The sequence below is a fragment of the Gallus gallus genome, chromosome 8 (assembly GCF_016699485.2).
Source record: "Gallus gallus isolate bGalGal1 chromosome 8, bGalGal1.mat.broiler.GRCg7b, whole genome shotgun sequence".
Lineage (NCBI taxonomy): Eukaryota > Metazoa > Chordata > Aves > Galliformes > Phasianidae > Gallus > Gallus gallus.
Window position 1 is genome coordinate 4181767 of NC_052539.1, and position 26577 is coordinate 4208343.

Consider the following 26577-nt stretch of genomic DNA (forward strand, 5'->3'; position numbering starts at 1 on the left):
GTGTCGTCCTGGAGGAAAGCATAGCTGATGTTCTCCTCTCAATCTGTGCAGTGAAATGCGTGTCCTCTTTCACAGGCTGTGCGTGTCTTAGGTTTCTGAGCAGTAAAAGCATGCAGCTGTGCTCTGCAGGGTAAGCAGCGAGCGGGCGGTCACACTGTGTGTGTGTGAAGGCAGCGTTTTTATCCAGCATTACCATCTTACAGCTTTCTGCTGCCCGGAAGAAACAAATGGGAGGGGGTGGCACGGAGGTGGTGTTTGCAGGCCGGGTCCTGTATCGCTGGAAATCAAATGGAAAAATCTGTGGTACAAAGGCCAGTTAAAAGATGGATTGCAGCTGACAAGCACAGTCAGACTGTATTGACATAAGTTTAGGTTAGAGAGAAATAACTGCAATTATTCCGTAATCGCAGATCTTTGTATAAAATATTACCCCGGTTATAGATAGTGTGTGTGTGTGTGTGTGTATTCTCTTTGCTGTGGGAGAGGGAGGAACGGTGACCTTGCCGTCAGGGTGCTCACCAGGGGCGTGGGAGACCTGCCTGCAGTGCTGGTGCTGCTCACCCAGGGCAGGCTGCGGCACGTCGCGGCCCCACGTCTGCTATCAGCAGGATAGCACGGCACTCCTGTCTCACTGGGAAGGATCTGCTCGAAATCCTGTGCCCCTCAGACATTGCCTTTGGACGGGCTTTATGAGTACTTTGGGAGACGGGTGATAGCCGGTGTTAGGCCCTGCTTCTGAAAGCGCTGGGTTTCATTCTGAAAAGGGACGGTGCTTCGAGTGGGGATGGGTGCGAGGAGTTGGTCGTTACTCAGCACTTCTTTAGCACTTGGGTTTGTTCTGAGGTTTTGAAGGGAAGTACGAGAAGCTGTTCGGATGTCAAATGCGACTGTGATTGTAGGCAGTGCTGGCTCGTTTTGCAGTGAATGATTTCAGAGTTTGAACTTCAGTTCTCAGCTGCCTCCGTAACGTTGCTCTATCCTGGAGAAAGGCCTCGTCTGCCACATCTGTAGCTTTATCACCTGGGACTGCCAGGGTTACTGTCAATTATGGTAAATTCAGAGAACTTAGATGGTGGGGGGGGACTTCGTTCTTGATATCTTCCCGTGACACCAAAGCTTAAGGTGAATGTGCTACAGATAATGTCTTTTCTACTGCAGGTGTCGAGAAGGCTATCTTGGAGACTACTGCCAGTACAGGAACCCCTGTGAAAGCAATACGTGTAAGAATGGGGGAACCTGTGAAACCACGTCTCTGATAGGAAAGGCCACCTGCAAATGTGCTCCAGGGTTCACAGGAGAGGACTGTCAATACTCTGAATCACACATCTGCTATGTGTCCCAGCCCTGCCTGAATGGAGGGACGTGTCATCCTCACAGCCAGGAAACATATGAGTGTGTCTGTCCTCCAGGTTACACAGGTGGGATTCTGCATTTGTGCCTTCAGACCCCTTCAGTTGTGAATTCCCCTGTCCTAGAACGTTTGGGGGCAGTTGCAGCTTGCTCTCAAATTTAATGGCTCCAGCACAGGAAATGAGATGAAGTCCAAATGACTTCATGATAAAAATAAGAAATAAAAAATAAAAGAGCTAAAGGGGGTGGGGAGGGAAGGTCAAACTCCATACCCTTTACACATAAACAGAAAGATATTTATGTCTTGTGGGGCTGTCCCCGTGGGAAAACTGACTGTAGAAGCTATCCTGAAATGGCTGTTAGAATTTTAATTCACAATCTACCTTCTAGAGAAAATGAAGTCAATTTGGCCAGCAAAATCTTTCAGTGGGAAAATGTTAATTGGTTGCCTGAGGAGAAGCATGGAAATTCCCACCTCCCTTTCTTGAAGGGAAAGTAGAACAAGAGAGTGACTGGCAGTGTGGTACGATTTCAGGTCATGGGTTATTTTTATAAATCACAACGTTCTGTATCTTGCTGGTAATGCATAAATAGGTTACAGGCTTTCTCCCGTAACCAGCAAGTTAATTTTGTTTCAGGTATTGTAACATATAAGCTAATTCCTATAATCATTTTGCACACGTGCTTTAGGTTAAGATGTAGTACAGCAGCCATTTTGGGGTAGCCTGAAGCGTGACGTGTGGAGCTGTTTTCCATATTCATTTCTTACGTCTTCATCCTACAGGAAAGGACTGCCAGTGGATTGATGCCTGTACCTCTCAACCTTGTGCCAATGGAAGTACATGTACCGTGTCTGGACATAAGTTCTCCTGCATCTGTCAGTCTGGCTACACTGGCCAGAAGTGTGAGATAGATGTGAACGAATGTGCCACGTCAGGCCTCTGTCACCATGGTGGGACCTGCATCAATTTGCCTGGTTCGTTCCGATGCCAGTGCAAGCCAGGCTATACAGGGCATCGCTGCGAGAGCAATTATGTGCCGTGTTCTCCATCACCTTGCATGAATGGAGGAACTTGTCATCAAACAAGTGACTTCACCTTTGAGTGCAACTGTCTGCCAGGTGAGCGCTGCTTACTCAAAGCGCTGGCGTTTGTAGCCTTGTCACTGTGTTCCTCTCTGTGTCCTTCTGAAAACTTCTCCCTGGGAGCGTGTGTGACTCCGTAATGTAAGGCTGAGGGGTAAGATGGCAGGTGGGAAGCTCGGTTAGGAGCTTAACTTTCTGGGTGTCAGTACCTCATGGTGCGAAAGGAAGAGGTATAATGGGTGGGTGAGTGATGGGACTGGTTGGATCGCAGCCAGAAAACAGCAGATTTCTTTGGAACCCAAATGGAGGGAGAGAAGTAAGTAAAAACTGACATATATTCAAGGTTGGAGTATGTCCTGAAGCAGGCTCTGGTAACGTAGCCCCCATAGAGACATGGTTTATGTCAGAGGGTTAACTTCAGTGCTTGAACGAAGGTGAATATTTGTCTCTTTCCTTCTCGGTCCCTGTCCCTAAAGCATGTTAGTTTGCTTTTCTTTCCTTTCCTCCTCTACTACTTCCAAATCTGACAGGGTATTACTTCCAACTCTTTACTACAACCTCTTTGTCCTGTAACACTTTCTGGTAAATCATTTCTTACACGTTTTCTGATGCTGTTATCTGCTCTGAGTTCATCCACAGCAGGGATAGCGCATCCAGCTGAGTGGGCTCTGGGAACACCTGCTTAGCACCCTGGCAGTCTCATCCCCTCCTACTTCCCATACAGCTCTTGCATATCATTCTTTGGGGTTTGGTTTTTTTTTTTAGGTCAGTATTTTTTACTGCGTAATTCAGTCCCTGGGAAACTGATTGTTTGGAAATGCCTTTGACTAGACTTCCACTTAAGTGTATTGCAGTCTGGCCCATGAACAGTTAGTGTGTGGTAATGTAGGGAGCTAAACCCTCCTCCCTTCAGCATTTTTTGTTTTTGTTATTTATGTGGAAGATGCAGCTGCCATGGATGCTGAATTCACTGCGTTCTCATGAGGATTAGCTGGAGTCCTGAGGTTGCGTTGAGGCATTTAGAACTTAAGTTGTGAAGAGCACTTTTTGGGGACCTTTTCCTTGAAATGTTGAGAATTTTCTTAGATGTGCTTAGCCTGTGTGAGAAATGTAAGATCTGATGCAGAAACATCACAGTGGGGGGAAGAGGAGAGGAAGGTGAAGTCTGCAGGGCTTGATGCTGTCATGCTGATAAGGCAGGCTGCTTTTGTCACCCTGTTACAGAGATGCACCCCAGAAGAGTGTGTGGGCTGTTTCAAGGATGCTCAGAAAAGACAAATGAGATTGCTATAGTAACAGTTACGCACCCACACTGCCCACAGAGGTTTTGGGTTGGAATTTGCCTTTTTGGACTTGTAACACAACTTGTAGAGCAGGGGGAGGGGGGGGGGGGGGGGGGGGGGGGAGCTGGTGCTGCTTTGAGTGCCTTCACTTCTGTGTTTCCTGTATTTGTTTAAGTTGGCTGTGTTGTTTTGCTGATTTCATTTTTAAAACAAATCATTTGAAAAACTAGAGGGGGGGAAGGAGAGAGAGAGAGAGAGAGGGGCTGAAGGGGCCATGCTGCTGATGTTAAACTGTAAGATAAAAGCAAGGCTCCGAGCCACTTCCTTCCCTTACAGTGCCCCATCCACTGTGACACCTCTGGAGTGCTGGAAGCAGTGACCTGTCGCACCCAGGGAAGAAGCAAACGAGCCCTGCTCGTCTGGAAGACAGTGCCAAGATTGTGGGCTAGGAATTCCTCTTTAGACTCCCTGTCTGAATTGGAGCAGCGCCCGTAATAATGTGACTATAAAAGGAATTGCTCTAGCCCTTCTTTCTGGGCTGCCTGGAGCTGTTACAGGAGCTCAGCCATAGGGGTGCAGGGCAGGAAGCAGTTACATCTGGAGCTGCTGGAGTGGTCTTCGAAGTGATTTTTGTGTCTTCTAATCTCTGAAACTGTTTTGAAGGAACTGATTGTGCCTGAATCGCACCTTAGGCATAATGAAATTACTCCTGGGCTGGCACTGAAATCAACTTCTGTTTCCCCTGGAAGTTTTCTTCTCTGCTTCTGGATGAATTCCATTTTATGTCAGTACGGGTATTTGAAGATAAGAGGTTGGGAGTAGGGAGAAAAGCTACAACCTGGAGTCACACTGTCTCAGCACCTTTCTTTTTCTTACAGTGTTGCAAGTGCTGTGTACGCACAGTGTAGCCAAGCTGCTGCTTTTCAATTCCCGGGTACCCATTTGAGTTGTGGGTATACACAAGTCTTCCATGAGGCAATTCATGAAGTCACGTGTACAAGAAAAAGTCAGCATTCGTGGCAAGTGTGAGGGAGGAGATGCTGTCAGTGTTATGTCTGTATGAAAGGCAACTGCTTAATTTCTGTCTGTGTAGTGTAATTGCCTTTCCTCTGGGCTTTGCTGATCTTTAGATAAGACAGCCTGCCTACTTGTCTACACTCCTAGGTCAGTCATAGCAGTCATAGGAAAAAGTACTCCTGTGAAAGGGACTTAACCTGAAGCTCTTGCAAGTCCTTTCAATATAAGAATGAGCTCGTAGTTATAAATATTGGACAAAAAAGGAGTTCGTTTGGCAACTAACCTTCAGCGGAATGTTAAACAAGCCAATAGAGGAAGTTCTTAGCTGGGAAAGTGATTATTCATTGTTATCCATCAAAATAATTAGCCATTAACTAAGATAAGGACCCTCGGGAATTCCAAGGGCTTGTTCAGGAAGCTATCTGTCAGGCCAGAACAGGCTGTTTACGAGAGCTGGAACACTTCCTGGGAAGAGGAAGTAACCTCACGCCGTGCCACGGTGCAGCATCAAAGTGCCCCGTGCAGTGAGGGAGGTGTCCGGCACCCATGGCTCAGTGGAGCAGCAGGAAATCCAGCTTCCAGCTTGAAGTTAATATCTGCTTTAAGTATTGAGAGGGAGCTGGACGTATGGTGCTGTGGGATGGGCTGGAGGTTGCTGGTGGCATAAACTTATCTACTTGTATCCCTGTGTGTACCAGAGGAGGAAAAACACGCTGTTAACAGTGGGAACGCTTTTCCCCTGGAGGTTCTCATTCTGTGGTTGGCTGTGCTTGGAGATGTGGAGCAAAAGTCAGGTTATGGGTTGCAGGCTGCTCTTGTGCAGGCAGAAAGCAAAGGGCAGCGTGTTAATCCCAGCACAGGGAGAAGCAGGAAGCAGCGTCAGGTGTCCAAATACATCAAAGCTCTTTGGCTTTCTGGAAAAAACTCAGGTGATGTAACTGTAAAATCAGGTCCTGGGACCCAGCTTGGGAAAAGTTTGTGTCTCAGCATCTTTGTGCACGTCGTGCTTCAATGTAGGTGCTTTGGCCCAAACAACTGTGACCCTAAGGGGCTGATTTTTAAGAATGAAGGCTGAATTTCCCCAGGGCAGCTTTATTCACAAATGAGACGGATCGCAGTATTGCAGTGTTTTAAATAGATAGTTCTCAATAAATGTCTGATGTCAGGAGCTTGTTTACTACACACTAGGAAGCAGGACTGGTCTTCACATCCTCCAAGCTGAGGCAGTAGGAGCTTAAGCCTTTCTGGCTTGTGGTTGAGGGTGTCTATCTGTACTAATCACGCTGTTGGCATGAGTGCCATCTGCGGTCAGTGGGATAATTCTCCTGTCTCTCTCAGGACAGCCCTGTTTTAAGGCTGAGCCTTTGTCACTTACCGTAGCTTTATGTAGTTTTAAATAGAGTGATTTGTCATTAGCTGTGTTCCTTGGTAATCCTTCCTTAACAGCTTTTGCCAGGAAGGCACTGCTGTGAGGATACAGATTCGGACTAAACAAGTGTGGGTTTTTTTTTTCATCTTCAGTTTAACTTGCCCTACTGTAATGAAATTGGCAGGATCTTTGGCTGAAGGTGAGAAGGTATTTGAGAGAGGGTAATGCTGCACGTACCTTTATGTTGAGTCTGTTCGTCCTTGCTGCTGGGTGACAGTCCATGTGAGATGGTTTAGCAACAGTGCTCCTCTTTGCTTCCAGCACCTTCCTGTGTTACTGGAGAAGCCCAGGAGGTGGGAGTGGGGCATGAATTGTCTCAGGTCACTTGGGAGCAGCCATCGTCTGGAGAAGTTGCTTCAGAGCTTTACAGTCTCGGGCTCATCTGCCACATAGCAGGCTCTTTGGAGGATCAGATGTTGCTTAGAGGGCTTGTGTAACTTGATGCAGATGTTAAGGAACTTTCTGGAACGGGGCATGAAAAGTAGAGGGGGGTTAAAGTGTAGTTTTGGATGAGAGGGCTGTGTCAAGTTAATACTACATTCCAAAGTAGTGAAGAGGCGAAGCTGATGTTTTAAATTAATGCATGTGTTCTGGAACCACTTACTTCATCCACACTTGCATGCATCCACTTGTGCTTTGATAAATAGCTATCTCACCAGCAGAAGTGGCAGGTTTGTTTAATGAAGCGTGAGGTAAAGCAGCATGTGAAATTGAGGGGAAGATGAATTACTGACAGCTGCCTTACTGAAAGGGAAAAGAAAATCTAGCATGGTAGAGTGTGACTGTGTTCATGAGGAGCTTTGATTTCCAGCATCTGGTTTCTTCTGCTTTTCGGTCAGGGCTTAATTTACCAGCATTGATTGTGAAGTGGCTGATCTGTTGATGGACTGATTTTTCCTGATGCTGAACAGGGCCGAATCAGGGAATTTGGAAGCTCATTTTCAAAGCACGTGTGATCTACCTTGGCGGAGCCATGGCATGTAAACAATCCTGGGGTGTTCACAAAGCGAACGCTAAATACCTTTTCACTATAGGAAGAACTTGTCTGGAATGGTGTTCTGTGTAATCTGACCTACATGCTATCAGCAGAAGCATTCAGCAGAGTCTCTGGTCAGCTTGCTATGTCCTGGTTCATTGGGATTAGGTTAACAGGACGAGTCTTTAAGGGAGGGGGGGCAAAAGGGGTGGTGGAAGAAGCTGCATAAAGAATGCACTCTCTTTCAAAAGAGACTGGAAAGCCCGCTTCAGCCTGCTTTGTTTCTGCTTTGAACAGGTTTCAAGGGGAGCATCTGTGAGAAGAACGTTGATGACTGCCCAAATCACAACTGCCAAAATGGGGGTATATGTGTGGACGGGGTGAACACCTACAATTGCCGCTGCCCGCCGCAGTGGACAGGTATGTACAGTAGGAATCGTTCCTGTGTGGTCGGGGCACACTTCACAGGAATGAAATATGTGGGACCTCTGGCCTCCTCACGGCGTGCAATGCAAGTTGCAAAAGGCTTGAGTGTAGCTCACAGCTGTACTTGTTCTGCAGTCTGAGGCACAGATGTCAGTGAAGCTTTAAGAGCAAGATTGTTTGCATCAAAGCTACCACATTACAAGACATTTCCCACTGCACTATTCAGCATTACAGGCTTATGTGCACATGATTTTGACAGAGAAGTGGTGCGATGCTTCAGGCACCATGCAGCGCGAATCTCAGTTGTGCTCCTGCTTGTATGGATCAGTTTGTAAGAGGGTGTGTATTTTACAAAAGCACAAACCATGGCTTTGCTGTTTCAAGTCCGTTCATTAGTGATTTCCTGATACATTTCGAGGTGTTTTTAATGTGAGATAACGATCCTGATGTAGATAATAGCACTGCTAAAGAGCTGAAGCAGTCTGCAAGAAAACACGGGTGGGAAAAGGGAGGGAAAAGAATCTGATGCATGGGAAGCTTATGCTTTTGCTACTGCTGTTTGTCTGCTCTGGCTAATTTTTATCTGGAAGTCTTTCAGAAGCAAAGCTGCTTTTGCTTCCTAAGTGAGTCTGCTTTACCCTGAGTATGTCTGTAGCGGGGGGAAAATATGTATTTCAAGAAACCATTATGCGTGACGTAAGGAAGTAGCTTACAGGAAATTCAGTGTCATCTTTAGTCACAAAATGTCCCCATACCTCAAAAATAAACAAATACCTCCGGTTTTGTGGGTTTTTCCTTTTTTCTTTCTTCTAAATCATGCGAGTCATTCTTAGCTGGCACACTTTCACTTGGGTAGAGCTCCTTGCATCTTTCACAATCATAGGAAATGGAACAACCTTAGAACTGGCACATGGAGTCCATATCACAATGTGCATTTTTTTTTCTTTCATTCAGTAAATGGGGATATTTGTTTTGGAGCTAAACCTGAATGAGCTCCTCCAGTTCTGGATAACTTTGAGCACATTCTTCTATCTATCTAGAAAATAGTATGTTTGATATCAGAACATCTGTAGCGATTGGTAGCTCAGACAAACGTAGTGTGAGGAGTTTTGACTACTGGAGACCAAAGGGTTTCGTTTTTAGTTTGTTTTTCCTCGGAAAGCATCGTTCTCATTAAAAACTGTTTGTCGTTGACTGCCAAGGAGGCCTGGTAGTTAAGAACCCTCATTAACTTTACAATGAGGTGTTGGTAAGTGAAGTTAAAACCACATAAGGGAGAGAAATGCAGCTCTGCTTGCACAGCTCTTTGAAACTTGGTGTAAACAGGAGAAAGTGAGTCCTCCTCTTAATGAACAAGTACCATCCTTGTATACTGCTTCTCTATGTGAATGTTGGTAAGGCTTTCCTGCAGGTGGAAGCATGAAGAGTTTGGGTGCAGAGCCAAAAACCATTCAGTGACTCCTAACGTCTTGCTCTGTGCCACAGAAATTATAAACCTTGATGTAGCTTCCAACGTGTCAGTAGGAGACCAATCTTGAGACTCACCCTGAAGCATGATGGAGGGAGATAACGGGTTATGAATGCATACAGTGTGAGTTTAAAACCTGCCAGGGGTTCCTTTGATTTGTAAAAGTGCCACAAACTTAGCTTGGCTTACAGGGTTTGGGTGGGTGGCTGCTGTCAACCAGGGATGCACCTGGAAGAGGCCATGGTGGTAAAGGGCTGTGATTGTTTGGTTTTGTGGTAGATTCTCTCTCTGATTAAGCACTGAAGCACTTTGCATTGCCACTGATGGTTCTCCCTCTGAGCCGTTTCTGGCCTCATGACTAACACTAAGACAAATTGTCAGTGTTGTGGCCAAGCCTTAGGCCATCTTACTTCTGTCTGTGCAGTCTATCCAGAGAATTGTACGTGCATAAACGATGCTTCTCTTCTGAGAAACCCTGAAAGGAGGAACTCACCAAGCTTTATATTCCCATGGCTTTCTAAAACAATTTAATTGAATCCTTTTTTTTCTGAGAATTTCCTTTGTTTATGGTGAAGTTAAGGTTATCAACGCAGCAGAGCTTTTAGATAATGGCTTCTCAAGGCCATTGACTCTGTAGACTTCAAGAATCAGGTCAGTTGAGAACTAAAACTGGTCTCACAGTTGAGGAAACAGTGGTTTAGCTGCTTGAACTATGAACGTTAGGGTCTCCTGGGAGTTGAGTTATCTTGTCCAAAATGAACGGCGCCAGTTTTGGTGTTTGAACTAAAACATGAGGATCTTCAGAAGCAGCTATGCATGTTCACGTCGTCATGCCTGAAATATGTAGGGCAGTAGCACTGTGCCCTTGTCTGCAGGATGCCTTAGCAATAGCCATTCCTCTGCAGTGTTACTGCTAGTCTGAGTGTTTATGGGGACCTGTTTTCGGGGTTTTCTGTATGTTGCTTCCCGTAAAAGCCTGTGCATTGAAAAGCTCTTGGCCCGCTGGCTTTTAAGGATTCGTTTATGACATTCATTATTTTTCTTTTGCCCAGTAAATGTGTGGGCAAGTGATGATGTCTCATGACACCTCAGAGGCGTAAGCCTTGAAGGTTTTCTGTGAATTGAATTCAGTCTCTTTCTTCATGACTGAGCGGAACGGTGCAGGATAGCTGTATGCATCCAGATTGGAGATGAGGAATGTAGATAGAAGACTACTGGAGTAGATTTGGAGAGAGGTGACCTTCCCAAGGTTAAATTGCAGCTGGTTCTGATAGCAGTAAGCTACAATAAAAACGAGTTACTCAGCAATAAGGAAATGTAGTAGAAGTGCTGGTCCATCTTTTGCACAAACATGGTTTATAACATTGTAAATCATCTTTAAGGCTAGTGAAGAGGGGAGAACTGAACAAACAACTCTTAAGGTGTCTGTCTTAATGAGTGCTTACAGTGCAGCAGCGGGAATCAAAAGCCTCCATTCCATCCAGTGAAGAACAGTTCTGTGTAAAGCAGAGTACCGAAGCATCCTTCGTTGAAACAGAATCTGTTACAGTTCCTTTTGGTAACCATCTGCCTCTCGTGGCTCTCTGACAGGTGGTAGGCTGCACTACATAAGCATGCATTTTTTGAATGTTTCCTCTGTTCGGTGCTGGAATCCAGCTTTTGAGAGGCTGTTTGCTTTTCGTCTGATTTCCTACGCCTCTCACAGAGCCCTCTGCTCCTCCTTTGTTGCACTGTGTGCCTTCTCCTTCTCGTTTGCTGCTTTTTCCGGAAAGATAAAATCTTGCCTTTCAATACCGACGAGGAATTCCTGCTGTCACTGATGTTTTGTCACCTGCAAAGTTCTCATATTTCATAGGGCTGCAATGACTGTCAACCTCCTAAATCTGTATGTAATTGGCAGGGCAGTCCTGGACTTGCTTTTGTGTAGCTGCCCCAGATCTTTTCTGTTGTGGAATGTTAAATATGGGGTTTTTTTTGGTGTTTTTTTTTTAAGTATGACTTTATCTTGTCCCAGTCTTAAACGTTGGTCCTGACAAAAAATTGTGTCACTGTCACAGAGTTCTTGGAAATAGATAAAGATACTTTTGTAAAAGATAAAGTCTGTATTCTTCTCTGCCTGGCAGGCCAGAGAGCTGGGTATGCTCTGAGTGTTTTTTGATTCAAAATGAGCCCCAAATCCTGGATAATGTCTTTGGCATGTAAAGACTGTGCTTGATGCTGCTGTTCTGCAGCAGTTAAACCATGCAGGGGGCTCCCTGCTGCCCAAGGAGGAATGTCTCTCTCCCCGCTCTGAGCCACTATTGCTCTGAACCAGCTCTGGTATTTGTTGCTGTGAGTCCCTTTGACTCACTAATCTAGGAAAAAATCCCAGCCAGCTCATGACTGCTTGTTTGGGATCAGGAATTAAAATCCACAGAGGTCTCGTGAGTGAGCTGATACAGACAAAGTGGTGGTAAGTCACACTGTAAAACCGTGTGAAGGTGAGGGTGCCCTTCCAAGGAGGCAGCGAGACCAGGGTTATAAGGGCTGCTCAGTTATCCCAGACCACAGCTCAGATAAAGAAACAAGGCTGTCTTTAAAATGCACCTGTTTGATCTAACCTGCGGAGCTCTGTGTCAAGAAGGCTTTGGGTACTGAAGTAACACTTGCTGTTGTTTGTCTTGGCTGAGGAGGTCTCCTGCTCAGTGTGCAGCGCTCTGGAGGATCAGCGTGAACCCGTGTTAGGCCTGGCTCACCTTTCGGGAGCGGAGTACAACAGAGGTTGGTTTGCATCCTCTGTCGAGTGAAGGCCTCGGCTCTGTTTCCCCCTGCAGTGCCACGCTGGGAGCTGTGGGATGAGCTGTGGGGCTGGGGACGTGCCGTGCCCACACTCGGGCACTTTGGGAAGACCTGCACTGCCCTGCTGCTGTGCGCTTGGCCTGTCCTCCCCCTTTCATTTCCCTCCCGCTGGCTGGGAGAGAGTGAGGCTCCCATGGCAGTTGTGTTTGTTTAGGCTTAGGCTTTGCCCGAAAAGGGGCTCCGGCAAACTGTGTATTCTAAAATCTAGGAGACCTTTGTCTCAAGGAAAGCACAGCGTGCTAACAGCTGACTCCACCAAATAACACCCGCTTTGGAAGCTGCCTTAAGAAGCAAATGTTTGTCTTGAGCAAAAAAGCTCTTCAGGCAGCAGAGCAGTGCTTTTTAATTAAAATAGCTGTTAGCTTGGTCATATGCTCTTAAACGTTAGCACAAGGGTTACTTTTCCTGCAAGGCTTTAGGCAGGAATTTTCAAAGGGGAGGAATTAAGGATTCGGGTCCCGTTTAATTAGAGTAATATTTGCTCTCTACCTTGGTTTTCTTTGAAAATGCCAGCCTTAAATTCGGGGTAGGCGTGACTTTTCTTTGCTAAGAAAGGAGGATAAACATCCGAAAGCTAATGTTTAACATTTTTAGGTAAGATTGTATGCTCTGGGGTTTTCTTTTTAAGACTTTGCTGAGCACCACTTTCCCCAGCTTCTGTATTAGGATACGCATGGTGACAGGCCGTGCTTAGCGTGGAGAAAAATAAAACAGCAATACTGCCTTGCTAGGGTATGTAGAGCCTTGAAAACATGCGGACCCAACCCTGATACTCTATTATGGGGATCATAAATCTTGAATGCAGCAGCCTCCTAAATGATAGAATTTACAATGCTGCCTTCTGGAGAGCACTGATTGATTCTTACCTGCTGGCGAGCGCTCCCAGGGTCGTTCCCTGCTCTGGTTGTGGCTGATGGGCAGACGTGCAGTGTGCACATCACTGTCCCTTTGTGCAGCGATGGCAGACTTTGTGGTGCCTCTCCAAACCTGTGTTAAAAAGCACTGCGGCTCTTTGGGTACTCACTGAGAGCTGTCTATGCCAAAGTTGGCGAGTTGGCCGCTGATTTGCTGTCACTGTAGTAGGATCTCCAAGAGGCAGCTCTCTGAGAGGGGCCAAGAGGGATTATGATTCTTTTTCTTCCCTTCATGTTTGAATTGGCAAATACAAAGGGAGAAGGGAGCCTGTGGCCGGCTCCAGAGCTGGCAGCTCCAAGTTTGGGAGCTCAAATGATTGGAAGCATCAGATAGGATGCTGGTCATTGTTCTTGTGGTGCCTTATTCCAGCGCTGTGTGCAGCAGATTGATGTTGCAGGGCTTACAAATTACAGCGCTAGTACTCTGCTCGGTATGAGCTCTGGAACACCTACACAACCTCCAGTTTGCTGCCTGTTGTTTTCTGTTTCTCCACAGCAGGCCTCGATGGGGAGGTAGCAGCAATAAAAGACTTCAGGTGTTAACAGCTGATCCAATGACAGAATGACAGCGTCCAATTTAAACCATGCTACTGCCTCTTCCATTGTGCCTTTGGTGCCTTTCCAGGCTGGGAAATGCTCTTTGCAGTCATACGTGCCAAATAGTCTCTCGTGGAGTTGTACTGAGCTTTCAGTCCATCTTGTATGTGTTTGGCTCTGAGACAAATAGACCACCGTGAGTCCAGTGGGTGGATGTGTGCCTGAGATAGGCAGGCTGATAGCTCACACTTGTGCTGCTCGCAGCTGCCTTGTTCCTGGCAGTTTCTGCCCTTTCCATCATACTTGGAAGAGGTGATTTATCTTTGGCTAATTAATAGAGATGTGTTGCTGAGATAGCTTAAGAATAGGAAGCTTTTATTGTCAGTGTAGCTCCAGCTGTTACATTTTGCCTTGCAGAAATTTCTCTGTGGTAGGGATTTCCCTGGCTTACTGGCTTTTCCAGAGGAGCTTAAGAGAAGAGCAGAATGGAAAGCAGCATGGTGATATCTATTGCATTTGGATTTTTTTTCATCCTACTGCTCTGCCCAATCATTTCGCCAGTCACTGCCATATTAAACCAATCCATCATCAGTGCACTAGTGATTTTTTTTTTCTTGGCTATTGTTCTATTCATTTGTAATGCTGGCTCTGAATAGCGCTGTCAGAAAGGACTTCCCCACCCAGTAGTCTGTGGAGCAATTTAGGGCAGTGCTTGGTGGATCAGGGTGTGTGTATGTCTCTTAAAGCCCGGAGTTTTGTATGTGGAGGCTGTAAAATCCCTCATAAAAGCCTATTAGTTCTGCTGCATGCCTCTGAGTGCAGTTATGAAATTAAACTGTTGTTCCCATTGTATTAGCCTAAAATAAACACAGATTTTTGCTCACTGCAGTTGCAGAGATTCATTTTCACTTGTTCAAATTATTAACTGCTTAAAGTATTTGGTATCCTGGACAGCATTTGACTTTGCTCAAGGTGAAATAGATCTATTAAAAACAAACAAACAAACCAAAACCCACAAATGGAACAAACAAATTAAAAAAACAAACACAACAAGAAAACATCATCTGAAGTTTGGGAATGGTTGTTGTTGCTTTGCTGCTCTGTAGTTGTGTGTTCCAAAGGGAATTAAGGTGCTGTAATATGCTCAGCGTGGAGTGCTTTTTCGTGTCTGTGATGCCTCTCAATTCTGAAGTCTTCTAAAAGGGAAAAAGTGTTTGGCTCCAGCTCTTTATCCAGGGAGAACTATCTCAGCACTCAAGCAGTGCAGACCTTTACTAGACACGTGCAAGTGAGGAGATGACTTTTTGCAGGTGGAAAGACGCAGTCCATTGAACTCCTGCGTGTCAGGCATCCTTGCAGCTGAGTAGCAGTTGTATTCATTGGATCCTCCACAGGGAATTGCTGAGAAGGTCTCACCAGAGGGTCTGGAATTTGGATGTGATCAGGACACCGTGCACATGAGAGCCTTCCCCGTTAGCGTTACCCGTTTGTTGCTCTGAGCGCTGATCTGTACAAAGATACTGCCTCTTCTAGAGAAGTTTGAAGTTCTTTGCTTTAATGATACCTTGTGTCAGCAAATTACAACAGGTGGCAAAGCAGACAAAGAAAATATTTGCTCACTTATGTATCTTCCTTGCAATAACTATCCTATTGTACTTTTATCATAATCTTTCTTGCTTTCTGAATAATATTTGCTTAGGAAGTCTCTTATGAAATTCTCCTCTTCAATCAGTCTATCAGTCTGATCTCTACCCCAGTTTCAGTCTCTGTATTAAGTGGTGGTGGCTTCAGTGCTGCAAAGTGTGCTCTAAACCGAAGCGATGGCACCGCTGTTACACAACTGTTTGCATTAGTTGTTCTTCCATGCAGTCAGATGTCTCATCAGTGATGTTTATTTTGTTTATGAAAGCTGTGAGCTGTGTCCAAGTCCCCACTGAACTCTTCCAGGGAAGCTGAATCCTTTCCTCAAGGAGTGCCTAACGCAACCCTTCCATGAGAAGTCTGTTTCCTTCTGTATTGTCCTTGGCATTTGTTGCATCAAACCGTCTGCTGTTGCACTGCCCAGCAACCTCACTTGGATGAATCTGTCTGAAGTTCCCTGGCTTCCTCTTGGACAATATAAATATGCATTTGTTGAAAGCACTGCTGCCTACTATTCATCTTCCAGGCCTTTAATTAAATTCACCAGTGTCTGTATGTATTCATTAATTATAAATTAATTTTCTCCAGAAGTATAAATAATTCTGTGGGTTAAAGATAAACCGAATGTTTTTTTCCAAATACACAAATCAGAAACAGAAAGAAAGGACTGGACAGGGAAATGTCTTTCCCCAGACAGACGTGCTCTGCCAGCTGGCATCCTGGACAAGAGCATGGGTGGTTGGAGATGGGAAGTAACGTCATGGTCCCCTGAAGTATTGTACTGCTTAACCTTCTGTTGTAATTAGAATTTGTCATTTGCACAAACACTGTTTCTTATCTCTTCTCCAGTTCCTGAGCCTTGCTAAGGTGCAGTTCACCTTGTGACTGAGTAGTCCTCTGAAAGAGGAAAGAAGTGTAAACAGTTCAAATGAGACGTGCTTTCTCCAGCCATGCTGATCGTGTTCAAAGACTGTACAATAATCTTTGCAATGCGCTGTTAATTAGAATTATTCTTTCAGGGAAAATTCACCTAAATCCACTGTTTTCTCAGATAGCCCTTTCAGGAGAGCTGGTAGGACCTTGGTGTAGGGATGTGCTAATCGGAGGGCAGTGGCAAGCGGAAGGGATGCTGTCAGCACAGCTGTCTTGTCTCCTGAGGCTCCTTCCTCTACGGTGGATCTCGTGCAAACTTGAACTATCTTTCCCTTCCAGCATCACTAAACTTTTAAGATATTCTGATTTTCCAGTTCAGTCTGAGTCCAGTGCTGAGGTGGTGGTTGTTTTGTGACACATGGATGCAGCGAACTCCTCCCAGCTCAGTTTTCAAGGCAGTGTTATGTTTGTGTCCTTTGTCCTACTAAATGCCTCTAGTGCGTAAATTGCATGTGAGATCTCCTCTCAGGAGGCTTTGGCTCCTATACTACAGCTGTGCATCAGCAATCTTCACTGCTGGAGAGCTGTTAGGAGGCCAAGAAAACTTTCTCCTTTATGGAAAATATGCTCTGCCAAAGATGAAGACCTCTGGTTGAACTGACAGAAGGGCCTGCCTGCATTCAGCTGTAGGATCAGTCTGGTTTCCTGTCTTCAAATTGGATTTTATGCAGAGTGTACGGCTCAGTGGCGTCAGCTTTTGGATTCATCTGCTGCTGCTGCTTCCCAGGGTGACCGTTTAGGTTTCTCATTTGTCCGAAGCTAATGCTCTAGTCCTTGTGCAGGATTGCACCCATTTAACGTGCTGCCTTACCTTTGTAAACCTTGCTTTCTTTGTATTAGAAAGAGCAGGAGGCTATTTCTCATTGGTGAGGACTGGCGCAGTTACGTGCTGGGCCTCAGGCCACTGTATCCTATGTCTGCTGAAGGAGAGTCTCCTGAGCCCCCCTGCCCAGGGGTCCGTCAATGGGAGCAGCCCACGTGCCTCATCTGCTGTATTCCTTACAGCTTTTCTGAAGGGAAACCTACAGGAAGTAACTTAGTTTCATAGTAGGTGAAAAGCCCTAAGAGTTGAAGGCTGTTCCCTTTTTCTACTTCTAGTTTCCAATTTAGAAATACAGTATGGACTGGCTGTTTACTTTGTGCAAGGTCACTCAAAACCTGAGTTGGCATTTTGCTGATTTCCCAGGCTCTGCAAATATCAAGGTCAGGTTAGGCTTTTATTACTTTCTTGGAGTAATCTGTGCTTCCTTTCTTGTTGTGTTTTATGTGTGTTTTTACACGCCCATTAAAATGTACGATTTGTGTGTCTGAGCTGGAAGCACTATGTAAGCTCACATCTCCCCTAGCTCACACTGCTCTTGCAGTGTTTCTTTTAGAAGTGTAAGTAGAAGCAGCAAAAGCACAAGTAGAGAAATAACTGCTGAAACTTCTGGATGACCGGATTAGAAGTTTGCACTAGGAAGGTGAATTTCAGTTTATGAATGAAAGGCTCGATTCTTCTTAGTAAGCAGAAAGCAAGGTTACCACGTATGCTGCTTCAAGTAAATAGGCTTAGTTTCATCACAATTAAGTCAAGCTGCATCCCTCAAGTAAACCTTAAGGGAAGTTCTGCCTCGCTTAATTGAAATCTACCGGTGTCAGGGGGAAATCTTGTGAAGGTTATTCATAGAGAAATTTGGAGCTAAGTCCTTGTTTGGGTCATATGCTCCATGTGAAAAAGCCATTCAAGAAGCTCACAGGGCAGACGCCGCATGGAAATCCAGGCTGCAAAAAAACAGAAGCATCAAATCTTTTCTTTGCAGCAGATGCCCCAGATGCTCATCTCTTGGTGGTGTTTGCACAAGGGGCTGAGGCCACTTTGGGAGCACACATCAGCCCTTTCAGGATGTTGAGCAGTGCGGCCATGGTTTGATCTCACTGAGAATGAAGTGGTGGTGCTGCTTTGGGGGAGGGCTCTTTTGGAAGCCAGTTGTAGATGTGTGCAAGTTTCTGAAAGAGGAAACTCTCTTGAAGAATTACCAATATTGACCATTAATCTTGTGTTGTTAAGACTTAAAGATTAAAGAGCACACATAAGCAATCAATGGGTTTCTTATAAATCATGTGTCTCATCTCTCTTTTGAAGACCTTGTGCTGTGTAATGCATCTCCAGAGCCCTCAGCTCACAAATCAGCAATAAGATCTCAAGCATTTTCAGTGAGCTTGGAACTGCTTTGTGTTCTCACCAGCTCAGCAGCCTTGGACTTTGCTCTGGTGTTTGTAATAATTTAAAAAATAGTTCTGAAATCTTTTGAAGCCTGGAATTGTTTTTGCCTGAGGGTGATGAGACTGTGGGTGCTAATGAACGTCATTAAGTTGATAGGTTCTGCTTGCCTTATGCTACTTTGGATTGGTATATTTTTGCCCAGACCTTACTTAAGCCTGGCTTTCAATTACAACTTCCATAGAGAACAAGCCTTTTTCATTAAAGTAGCCACTAGTACAATGCAATGGTTAATTGCTCATTTACGCCTCTCTTACACTCTGAGTTTGATCTCCTTTGTTTGTAAAACAAACTGCACAAAGACAAGGCGGTCTTTCATTCATATTCATAATTAAACACTAATATGATTGTGATCTAGTAGCTGCAAAAAGGAGCTTTATACGTTTGGGAAGCTGAATGAAGGTGAGATATAAGGAGCCCAAGTACCTTACATTCTTGAAACATGGGAGGGTGGGAATATGGAGTAGGCTGGAGTTCTTGCAAGCACAGCAGTGATGTCACTTGATACTATCCTGTATAGAAATGCATTGCAAGTGCTAGGGGAAAAAAACCAAAGAGCATCACAAAGGGTTGATAACATTTGTGATGTTTGAGATGGGAAGGCCATAGCAAATCCAGACAGTTTGAGGGGGCAAAACCTTCGCCACACTTGCTTTAGAAGAACAAAACACTGATAAAAAAACCCAGACCTGAAAGTTGTATTTCGAGAGTGCTGTTCAGTGCACCACAGGACAAATGGTTTGAGAAAGGCATAGAACTTCTGCGTGGCAGCATCACAGCTGAAAATGGTTCACGCCTCAGCGGCACCGAGTTGAAATTGGCTGCAGCCAAAAGGAGGATGTAGGTGCTGCAAGAATGTTTCTGCAAAACAGTTCTGCTGCAGATGAGCATTCGTCAGAGCGTGCGTTCTTTGATCTTTGTTGGGCCTCCTCCAAGAGGAGAAGGAAAATGTCTTTTATAATAAGCAAATAACGTCTTGATTATGTTTTTTTTTTTTTAAAGGAAGTCAGTTGTGTTGATGATGCAAGGTACACAGGACTGCTAGGTAACCAATTCTTTCCAGTTTGGTTGCTGATAAGCTAAAGGAATTGTTAATATTGAAAGCTAATGAGCAGACAACTTCTACTATGACAAATGCGTGGTTTTGTTTTGTACGGCGCGGAGAGCTGTTGTGGAGGTAGCAAATGTGCAGCGTTAGGTTTCCTCCCCAACTGCTCTATGAGGTTATCCAGGAAATGAGTTTTAATTCTGAAAGCTCTATTGTTGTTAGTACTGCTACTGACACGTTATCTCGTTTCTTCAAATGATAAAGTCCTGGGTTTGAGGTCTTCCTGCTGCAGGGAGGAGCGCTCGCACAGAACAGTCAGTTGTGCAACTCCTTTCTTACTTCTACTTTTCATCTTATCCTTTGCTACAAAGGGAAGAAGTCCACTCTTGCATCAAAATCTGTGGGCCGTTATTAAATGCGGTGACAATTGAGCAGCATCCAATAAGTGCTTTTAAATCGGCGATCCCGAATAAACTGAAGCCTAGGAGAACTGGCAGCAAAGATGTGGAGCCTGTTCTTATGTTTCTTATTCTTGGAATAAGAGGGAAATTCCAGACAAATATAAATGTGCACCTGATAAAATAGCTGGAAATGAAGAAGGGGGGAGGACCTTGGTAATAGCAACACAGTTACTTAAGCCAGTCTTGGCCCAGCTAATGGAAAGCTACTGGAAACTAGCGAGGGAGGTGGGGTCAGCTGGAGGGGAAGGGGAAAAAAAAATAGCCTTAAATCAAATTAATCTAATCTCATCATGTGATAAAGGGGAGGTTTTTGGTGTTACGTGATGTGATGCCAACTTTTTAGGAAGAACGTTGAAAAAATACTGAAATGAAGCATTAAAAAAAAAAAAAGAAGAAAGAAAAAGCTTCCAGTTTCAGAGTTCTTAATGTAACAGAAGGTTGGAAATAGTTTATTGCAAGGAAGTTTGTGGACTGTGACCAGTACAATGTGGTTGCACGTGTGTTCCCATATAGCAGCATGGGAAGAAACCAACTGGTACGTCGCCATTAGTTTTTACCCACTGAAGAAACTCAAAATAAGAATAAATAACTTAGCAACAACAACAACAACAAAAAACACATCAGCCTAACAGTAAACCATGAAATAAGTAAGTATTTAAACACAGTATTGATGTAAGTGGTAGCTTCCAGATCTTAGTGGTGGATCAGAGTGATTGTGGATGGATGGATACTTTTGGAAGCACAAACTGTAGAACTTCTTGGAGCTGTGACTGTGAAATATGTCTGGCGAAGGTGGTCTCAGTAGGTTGCACTTGATGGCTCTTCCCCTTATGGCTCCCTGATGCAGCGTGTGTTTCTTTTCTTCCCTCCAGTATATCTTCCGTGTTGTTAGACAGTAGTTATTTTATCACCAATGTGGTTCTACTGACAATTATTCTGCTGTTGGCTTGTTGGCGTTGCTTTGGCCAAGATGTTTCCTTCTTTGTGAGGCTGTCTTCTCCTCAGTCCCTCTGGCTGCTGCATTCTCAAGTCATCTCAGATGTGTCTATATAGGCTGTCTTCTGGCTCTCTCCCTGTACCCTTTCCAGCTTATTTGCAGTTCATTCCCCCTTTGGGGCCATGGAGGGATGTCAGTTGACTCGTGTAGTTTGACAACAGCACCGTTGGAAGTTCTCAGGCTTCTGTCTTTCTGTATGTCCCCAAAATAAGAAGCGGCAGTCAATTTGAAGTGTTTTTCTCAGTTGTGCTGTCTGCTCTGGAATCTTCTCATATCACAGCACGAACTTTTATAAAGCCTGTTCCTCTCTGTGCTTCAGGCCAGTTTTGCACTGAAGATGTTGACGAGTGTCAGCTGCAGCCAAACGCTTGTCAGAACGGAGGTACCTGCACCAACCACAATGGAGGCTATGCCTGTGTCTGTGTGAATGGCTGGAGTGGGGATGACTGCAGTAAGAACATTGATGATTGCTTCACGGCCTCCTGTGCTAATGGATCGACTTGCATCGATCGAGTGGCTTCATTTTCTTGCATCTGTCCAGAAGGAAAGGCAGGTAAGGATGGAAAACCTTTGTAGCTCTCGCACTTCGGGAAGAATACTTCATAACTCTGAAGTTTATGCATGTACTTAAAATGGTGTGTTTGTTTTTATATGTTTTGTGATCAAAAGACAAAAGGAAGTATGTACTGTCCACGAGCAAAGACTTCTTAAATCTCTGCAGTTAGGAACAAAGAACTATCTGTATTAAGCTGAAAGAGTTTTACAGTTTATATTGCAAGGAAATGTTTTCAGCTTCCAGAATAATCATCGTGCTTGTTAAGAGAGAAGAGCTAGTTAACTGCTCCCAGGAGATGGCTTCAGTAGTAGTAAGCAACTGCAGCGCCCCAAAAGGCTGAAGAGACCTCTGAAGTCATAGAGTCTGTATTTAAACATGATGTTCTGTAAGTGCATAGTGAAAACCCTGTGGTAGTTGAAGCCTGGGTTGAGGCCTGTAAGGTTCTGGATGTGAGAGTCTCTGTTGGAAATACCAAGATGGATAATTTGATTGTGTAACATATGGTCTGGCTGCTGTATCTCGCTTCTTTTGAATGAATGCTTGTATGCTTCTCTAGGTCTTCTGTGCCACTTGGATGATGCATGTGTTAGCAATCCGTGTCAGAAGGGAGCTCTGTGTGATACCAATCCTGTGAATGGACACTATATCTGCACCTGTCCTCAGGGCCATAAAGGAGCAGACTGCACTGAGGATGTGGATGAATGTGCAATGGGTAAGTTTCTGTTTTCTGATGGTGAATATGATAACCAGCGGTCAGTTTCTTTTTTTTAATAAACTAATGGAAGAAGTACACACATTTTGTCATAGCTTCTCAATGCAAGTGAGACTCTTCCTGCTTCCCCCTTTCTGTTTCAGCATCTTTAGATGAGTTCTAAATCTTGTGTGAGACTCATGGCAATGTGCTGAGTCAGGGCAGCCGTCCGTGCTTGAACCTCTTAGCCTCTGGAGTATGGAAGACAGTGAGGTGATGGACTTAACCATTTATCATTGTGCAGCAGAGTTATAGCTCTGTGTGAGGAGCACGCACAGAGACAGTAGTTAAGCTGGCAGTGACCTGCAGGATGCAACAGAAGTACCTCAGTTTCCAGGGGGGCTATTGCAGATTCCCATGTGGCAGAAATAAAGGCTTTGGCAGCCACAGTGTGAATAGAACTCTTGAGTGCCTTCTGAGACTAGTGATTGCATGGGCTTTTAAAGCTGTGGTTCTCTGATATCACCCTGTTGTGTTTTGAGGGTTAGCTGGACTTACACAAACTTGCTGACGGTTTTGTGTGTGCTAGTTTATGCTACTGGAGCGTACTGCAAGTGGGGTATGCCTAACCAGTATGGAAGTATTGGAAAGAAGCACTTCTTTTGAATTTCATTTCTCAGTCTGCCTTGGACAAAAGGGGCTGTTCCCTTCTGAAAACATACGAGGGACAAATTTGTCTTTGTGGCTCTGATGACACATTGACAGTCTCAGGAAAGAAGTAAAACAAAAAGGTGGTCTGGAGATAAGGCCTTCAAAGCATCACTAGTTCTCTAATCCTTGCCACCTAACTCTCTATTTTTAAGAACTGTTATTAATAAGAAGGACCTCTGTGATAATGATGGTAATCTTGCTTTTTGCCTCTGATAGGCCATTAACTGCTACATGTTCTCTTCAGTCACACTAGCCTTTCCTGATTGGGGTGAACAGTCTTTTCCCCTGTATTACATGTCAAGAAGGAATGACCACTGGAAAAGACCGTGACTAATAAAGGATGCTGTGGCTTTCCTGGTCAGGGAAAAAGCTTTGCCACACGCATTTATCTTTCTTGCAGCAAACAGCAATCCGTGTGAACACGCTGGGAAATGTGTAAACACAGAAGGCTCTTTTCACTGTGAGTGTTTGAAGGGATACACGGGACCTCGCTGTGAAATGGACATCAACGAGTGCCATTCTAATCCGTGCCAAAATGATGCCACCTGTCTGGATAAAATTGGAGGATTCACGTGTCTCTGCATGCCAGGTGAGGGGAGTCTCTGACTGGGAAGGGGCTTCCAGAAAAGCTTTGGGGAAAAAAAGAACCAGGAGGAGCACAGGGAAGATTGCCAGCTCTGCTGAGGTGGAACACACAATTGCAGTGGGGTGAGGCTAAATGAAACACTGGGTGTGCTTTCTGTGGTGGCTCCAGCCAGGCGGACTTGGCATTTGTGTGGGGAGGGAGAAAGCAGTTAGAGGGCTGAGGGAGAAACCAATCTCTACCTCCGTGAGGGAAGGTAGTCCACCAGCCTGGAGTGTGTGAATGTATTTGTTGCTGCACTCAGTAAAATGTGTGTGCAGAAACTTTTGCTTCCACAAACATAGGAGGTGCAAACTTTAAGAGTCATTGTGTTTTGAAACACGCATACGATGCTTCTGGATAAAATTGTTGGTTTTTCTATTTTCCTTCTTAAAATACCCCCAAATAACGCAGGCTTCCTTTGACCTGAAAAAAATATACCAAAAAAGTTAGTCAGTTGACACTGTGCTTGTCCAAAATTAACACGTCCAGCATACCAGTGACCTATGTAGTCTGCTATTTTGCTTTCTGAAAGGAAGAGGTAATAAAGTGTACATGTTGCCAGTTGGACAGTCGTGCAAAGTATGATGAAAAAATTGTGACCCCTGCAGGTGATCGTTTCAAACAGTGAGAACCAGACTAAATTTTTATTCGTAGCAGATCTGTTGTGAGAGGTGGAACTTCAGTCCCAGTCATTTTTACCCCTCTTTAGCATTTTTCCTTTATTCTGTCATTCGCTTTAACTTGAGGTTACCTTATGTGGGCACGTACTCAAATAGATGGATGCCTACCAAGGTGGTAAAACAGTCTCTTCTCATCGAATAAAAGAAAACACCGGCTGTAAATTCAGCACAGAATTGTCCCCTTACAGAGTCACACACACTCAGCATCCCCTTTCACCTCTGGTGAAAACCTACCCAAAAACATTCCTCTTCCCTCATAGTTTCTGTCCAAACAGCAAACTTTAATGCAACAGGACTAGCTTTAAGCTTTCAGCGCTAATAAAAGAGGCAGTTACACTTCTGGGGATGCTTTTTGAAGCCTTCAGTCAACTCTTACATTATTTTTTTTTAATAGGTTTTAAAGGTGTTCACTGTGAAGAAGATATTGATGAGTGTCTAAGTAATCCCTGTGTGAACAACGGAGAGTGTCTTGATAAAGTAAACCGGTTCCTCTGTGTCTGTCCTCCTGGTGAGTACTTATTTCTGGAAGCTTTTCCTGCTTCACCTTACCAAGAACTCATTAGATAAGCAGTGAAAGGCTGCAGGCAGCGTTTCTTGGGAGTTTCTGTAGTCTTGGTGCAGCACCTGTTTGAGTTAGTTGCAGTCATTGGTAAGTTGGAGTATGGGCATGTATTGTTTGGCAGTGTGATCGTGCCTGTAGCTGGTGAGTGTTGAGGAACAGTTGGCTATCTCACCTTAAAGAGTTGAACGCAGCAAGAGCTTACATCATTGTGAATATCACAGTTGAGAGGTAATTACTTCTAAATACATTATAAAATCAGAGTGTCTGCATGCTTTTTTTAAATAGGTTTTTAGGTAGAAGCCATATTTCCGTCAGTAGAGCTTATGTTGCTTGCATGAGGAGGGAGGCAGATTGGGTCTCCACTTCATTAGAATAGAAAGACAAATGCTGAGCTGAAGGATCAGTGTTAGCTATGAAGCAAACATCCCTTATCTTCCTGGTGGCTCGCGAGAAGTTTTGACATTGGAAGATACCAAAAGCCTGCTTTGCATTCCTTCTCATTGAGTAATGATGTTCCAGCTCATATTCCATTCTTCCTCTGGTTCCTTCCTATAAGAAACATTCCTGGAATTTTGGGTTTTTTGTTTCTTTAAGGGCCTAAGAATCTGCATTGTGTGACGTAACCTGTTGATAGTTTGCCTGTTTCAAGAAGTATGTAGAAGGACACAGGGTTGTATTATACCACATTCCCCGCTGCTGTAGTAATTCCAGTCTGAAGGCTCTAATAAAGTGTGCATAAGTGTTTAATTTTAAGTTAATTGTCTTGATTACTGGAAAGTTTTCATTGGTGGCCTCTCAGTTTTGAAGGCAGGCGTGCTGCTGGTTGGTAGCAGCCACTACTTGTGCTCCATTTCCTTTATTTCTGTTGGACTTGGCCGTCTCTGTTTTCAAGCTGAGGCTTCCCTGACCTGGGGAATAGAAACTGTGTTTTGGTTGGTGGGTTGAATGAAGAAACCAGGGTGTGGTTTGTATGTTTTATGGTGCAATTGAGTTCAGATTGGAGCTTACATTTTGGTGGTTTTAAGGATTTGCTGCTAAATAATTCCTAATAATACAGCTGTTTAGTTTTAAATGCTTCAAATTGCCTCTGACTTTTCGCTGTCGTTCTGCCTTTCAGGATTCAGTGGTGCAGTGTGTCAGATTGATATAGATGACTGCTCTAGCACACCGTGTCTCAATGGAGCCAAGTGCATCGACCATCCCAATGGCTATGAGTGCCAGTGTGCCACAGGTTAGTCTTGTGTTCAGAGCCTCTGAACTGAAGATTGCACGTAACCTAAATGCAAACAGGAGTGGTCAAAGCACTGTCAGTGTTTTCTTTCTTTCTCTGAAACACTTGTTTGTTTTGTAGCTTTATCTGCTTCTTTGCAGCAGAGAATAGAATTTAAGTGCAGAAACCCTTTCGCTTGTGACAGCAGCGAGTTCGCAGTTGCTGGGATTTCAGGCTTTCCTCTTTCAGCCCCAACTCTTTGTTTCCCAAAAGGTGACAGCTCCTTCTCTATTGACCATGGAATCCTTGAGTAGAAAAACACCAGTGTGAAGCCTTACATCTGTGAAAAGAAAAATATTCTTTTCTTTCTTCCAAGTTGGATTGTATAGCATACAGTTGAAGAACAGGACGTGGACAGAGCAGTACTACTGTGAATTATGATTTCTGCTCCTTGAGGCTCTTTTATGACAAAACTGAAAGACAGAAGTGCAGTAAAAATTGTGCCCAGTGGAAGAAATGCCACACAGTAGCTGCCTACAATAATGTCATTTAAATGATTTGTCAAGCATTGTACAGAGACTTTGACAGCTGTGGATGGAACTGGTTTTTTTTAATGCACTGAATTCCTTTACTGCTTGATCAGTTGCACATGTAGAAACGCCAGGTTTAATTACACAATTTTCTTGTCTTTGAGCCACAAGGAGTGATGTAGGTGTACTTCTATCTGTAGTTTTTTTTTTTTACATTTGGTCAAATTTGAGGATGTGAGCAGTTCAAAGCTGTTACACCTTAATCCTCAGTGGAGAACAACTTTTGGTTGCTTTCAGTTAATGCTAAGTGGAATTGTTCATGATGCAGATTCAGACTGAGCAGGCAT

The 26577-nt window shown here is 44.5% G+C and overlaps 1 protein-coding gene across 2 annotated transcripts in view; it reads left to right on the forward strand.

Moving 5' to 3' along the window:
- The window catches only part of NOTCH2 (notch 2), a 79027-nt gene that overhangs the window by 16600 nt on the left and 35850 nt on the right, over positions 1-26577 (forward strand). For both annotated transcript variants that reach the window (XM_040704449.2, NM_001252033.2), the window contains exons 3-10: positions 1159-1418; positions 2135-2470; positions 7437-7559; positions 20985-21218; positions 21778-21933; positions 23024-23212; positions 24323-24436; positions 25608-25721. In XM_040704449.2, coding sequence (XP_040560383.1) covers positions 1159-1418; positions 2135-2470; positions 7437-7559; positions 20985-21218; positions 21778-21933; positions 23024-23212; positions 24323-24436; positions 25608-25721 — 1526 coding nt within the window. The remainder of the gene's footprint in view (positions 1-1158; positions 1419-2134; positions 2471-7436; positions 7560-20984; positions 21219-21777; positions 21934-23023; positions 23213-24322; positions 24437-25607; positions 25722-26577) is intronic.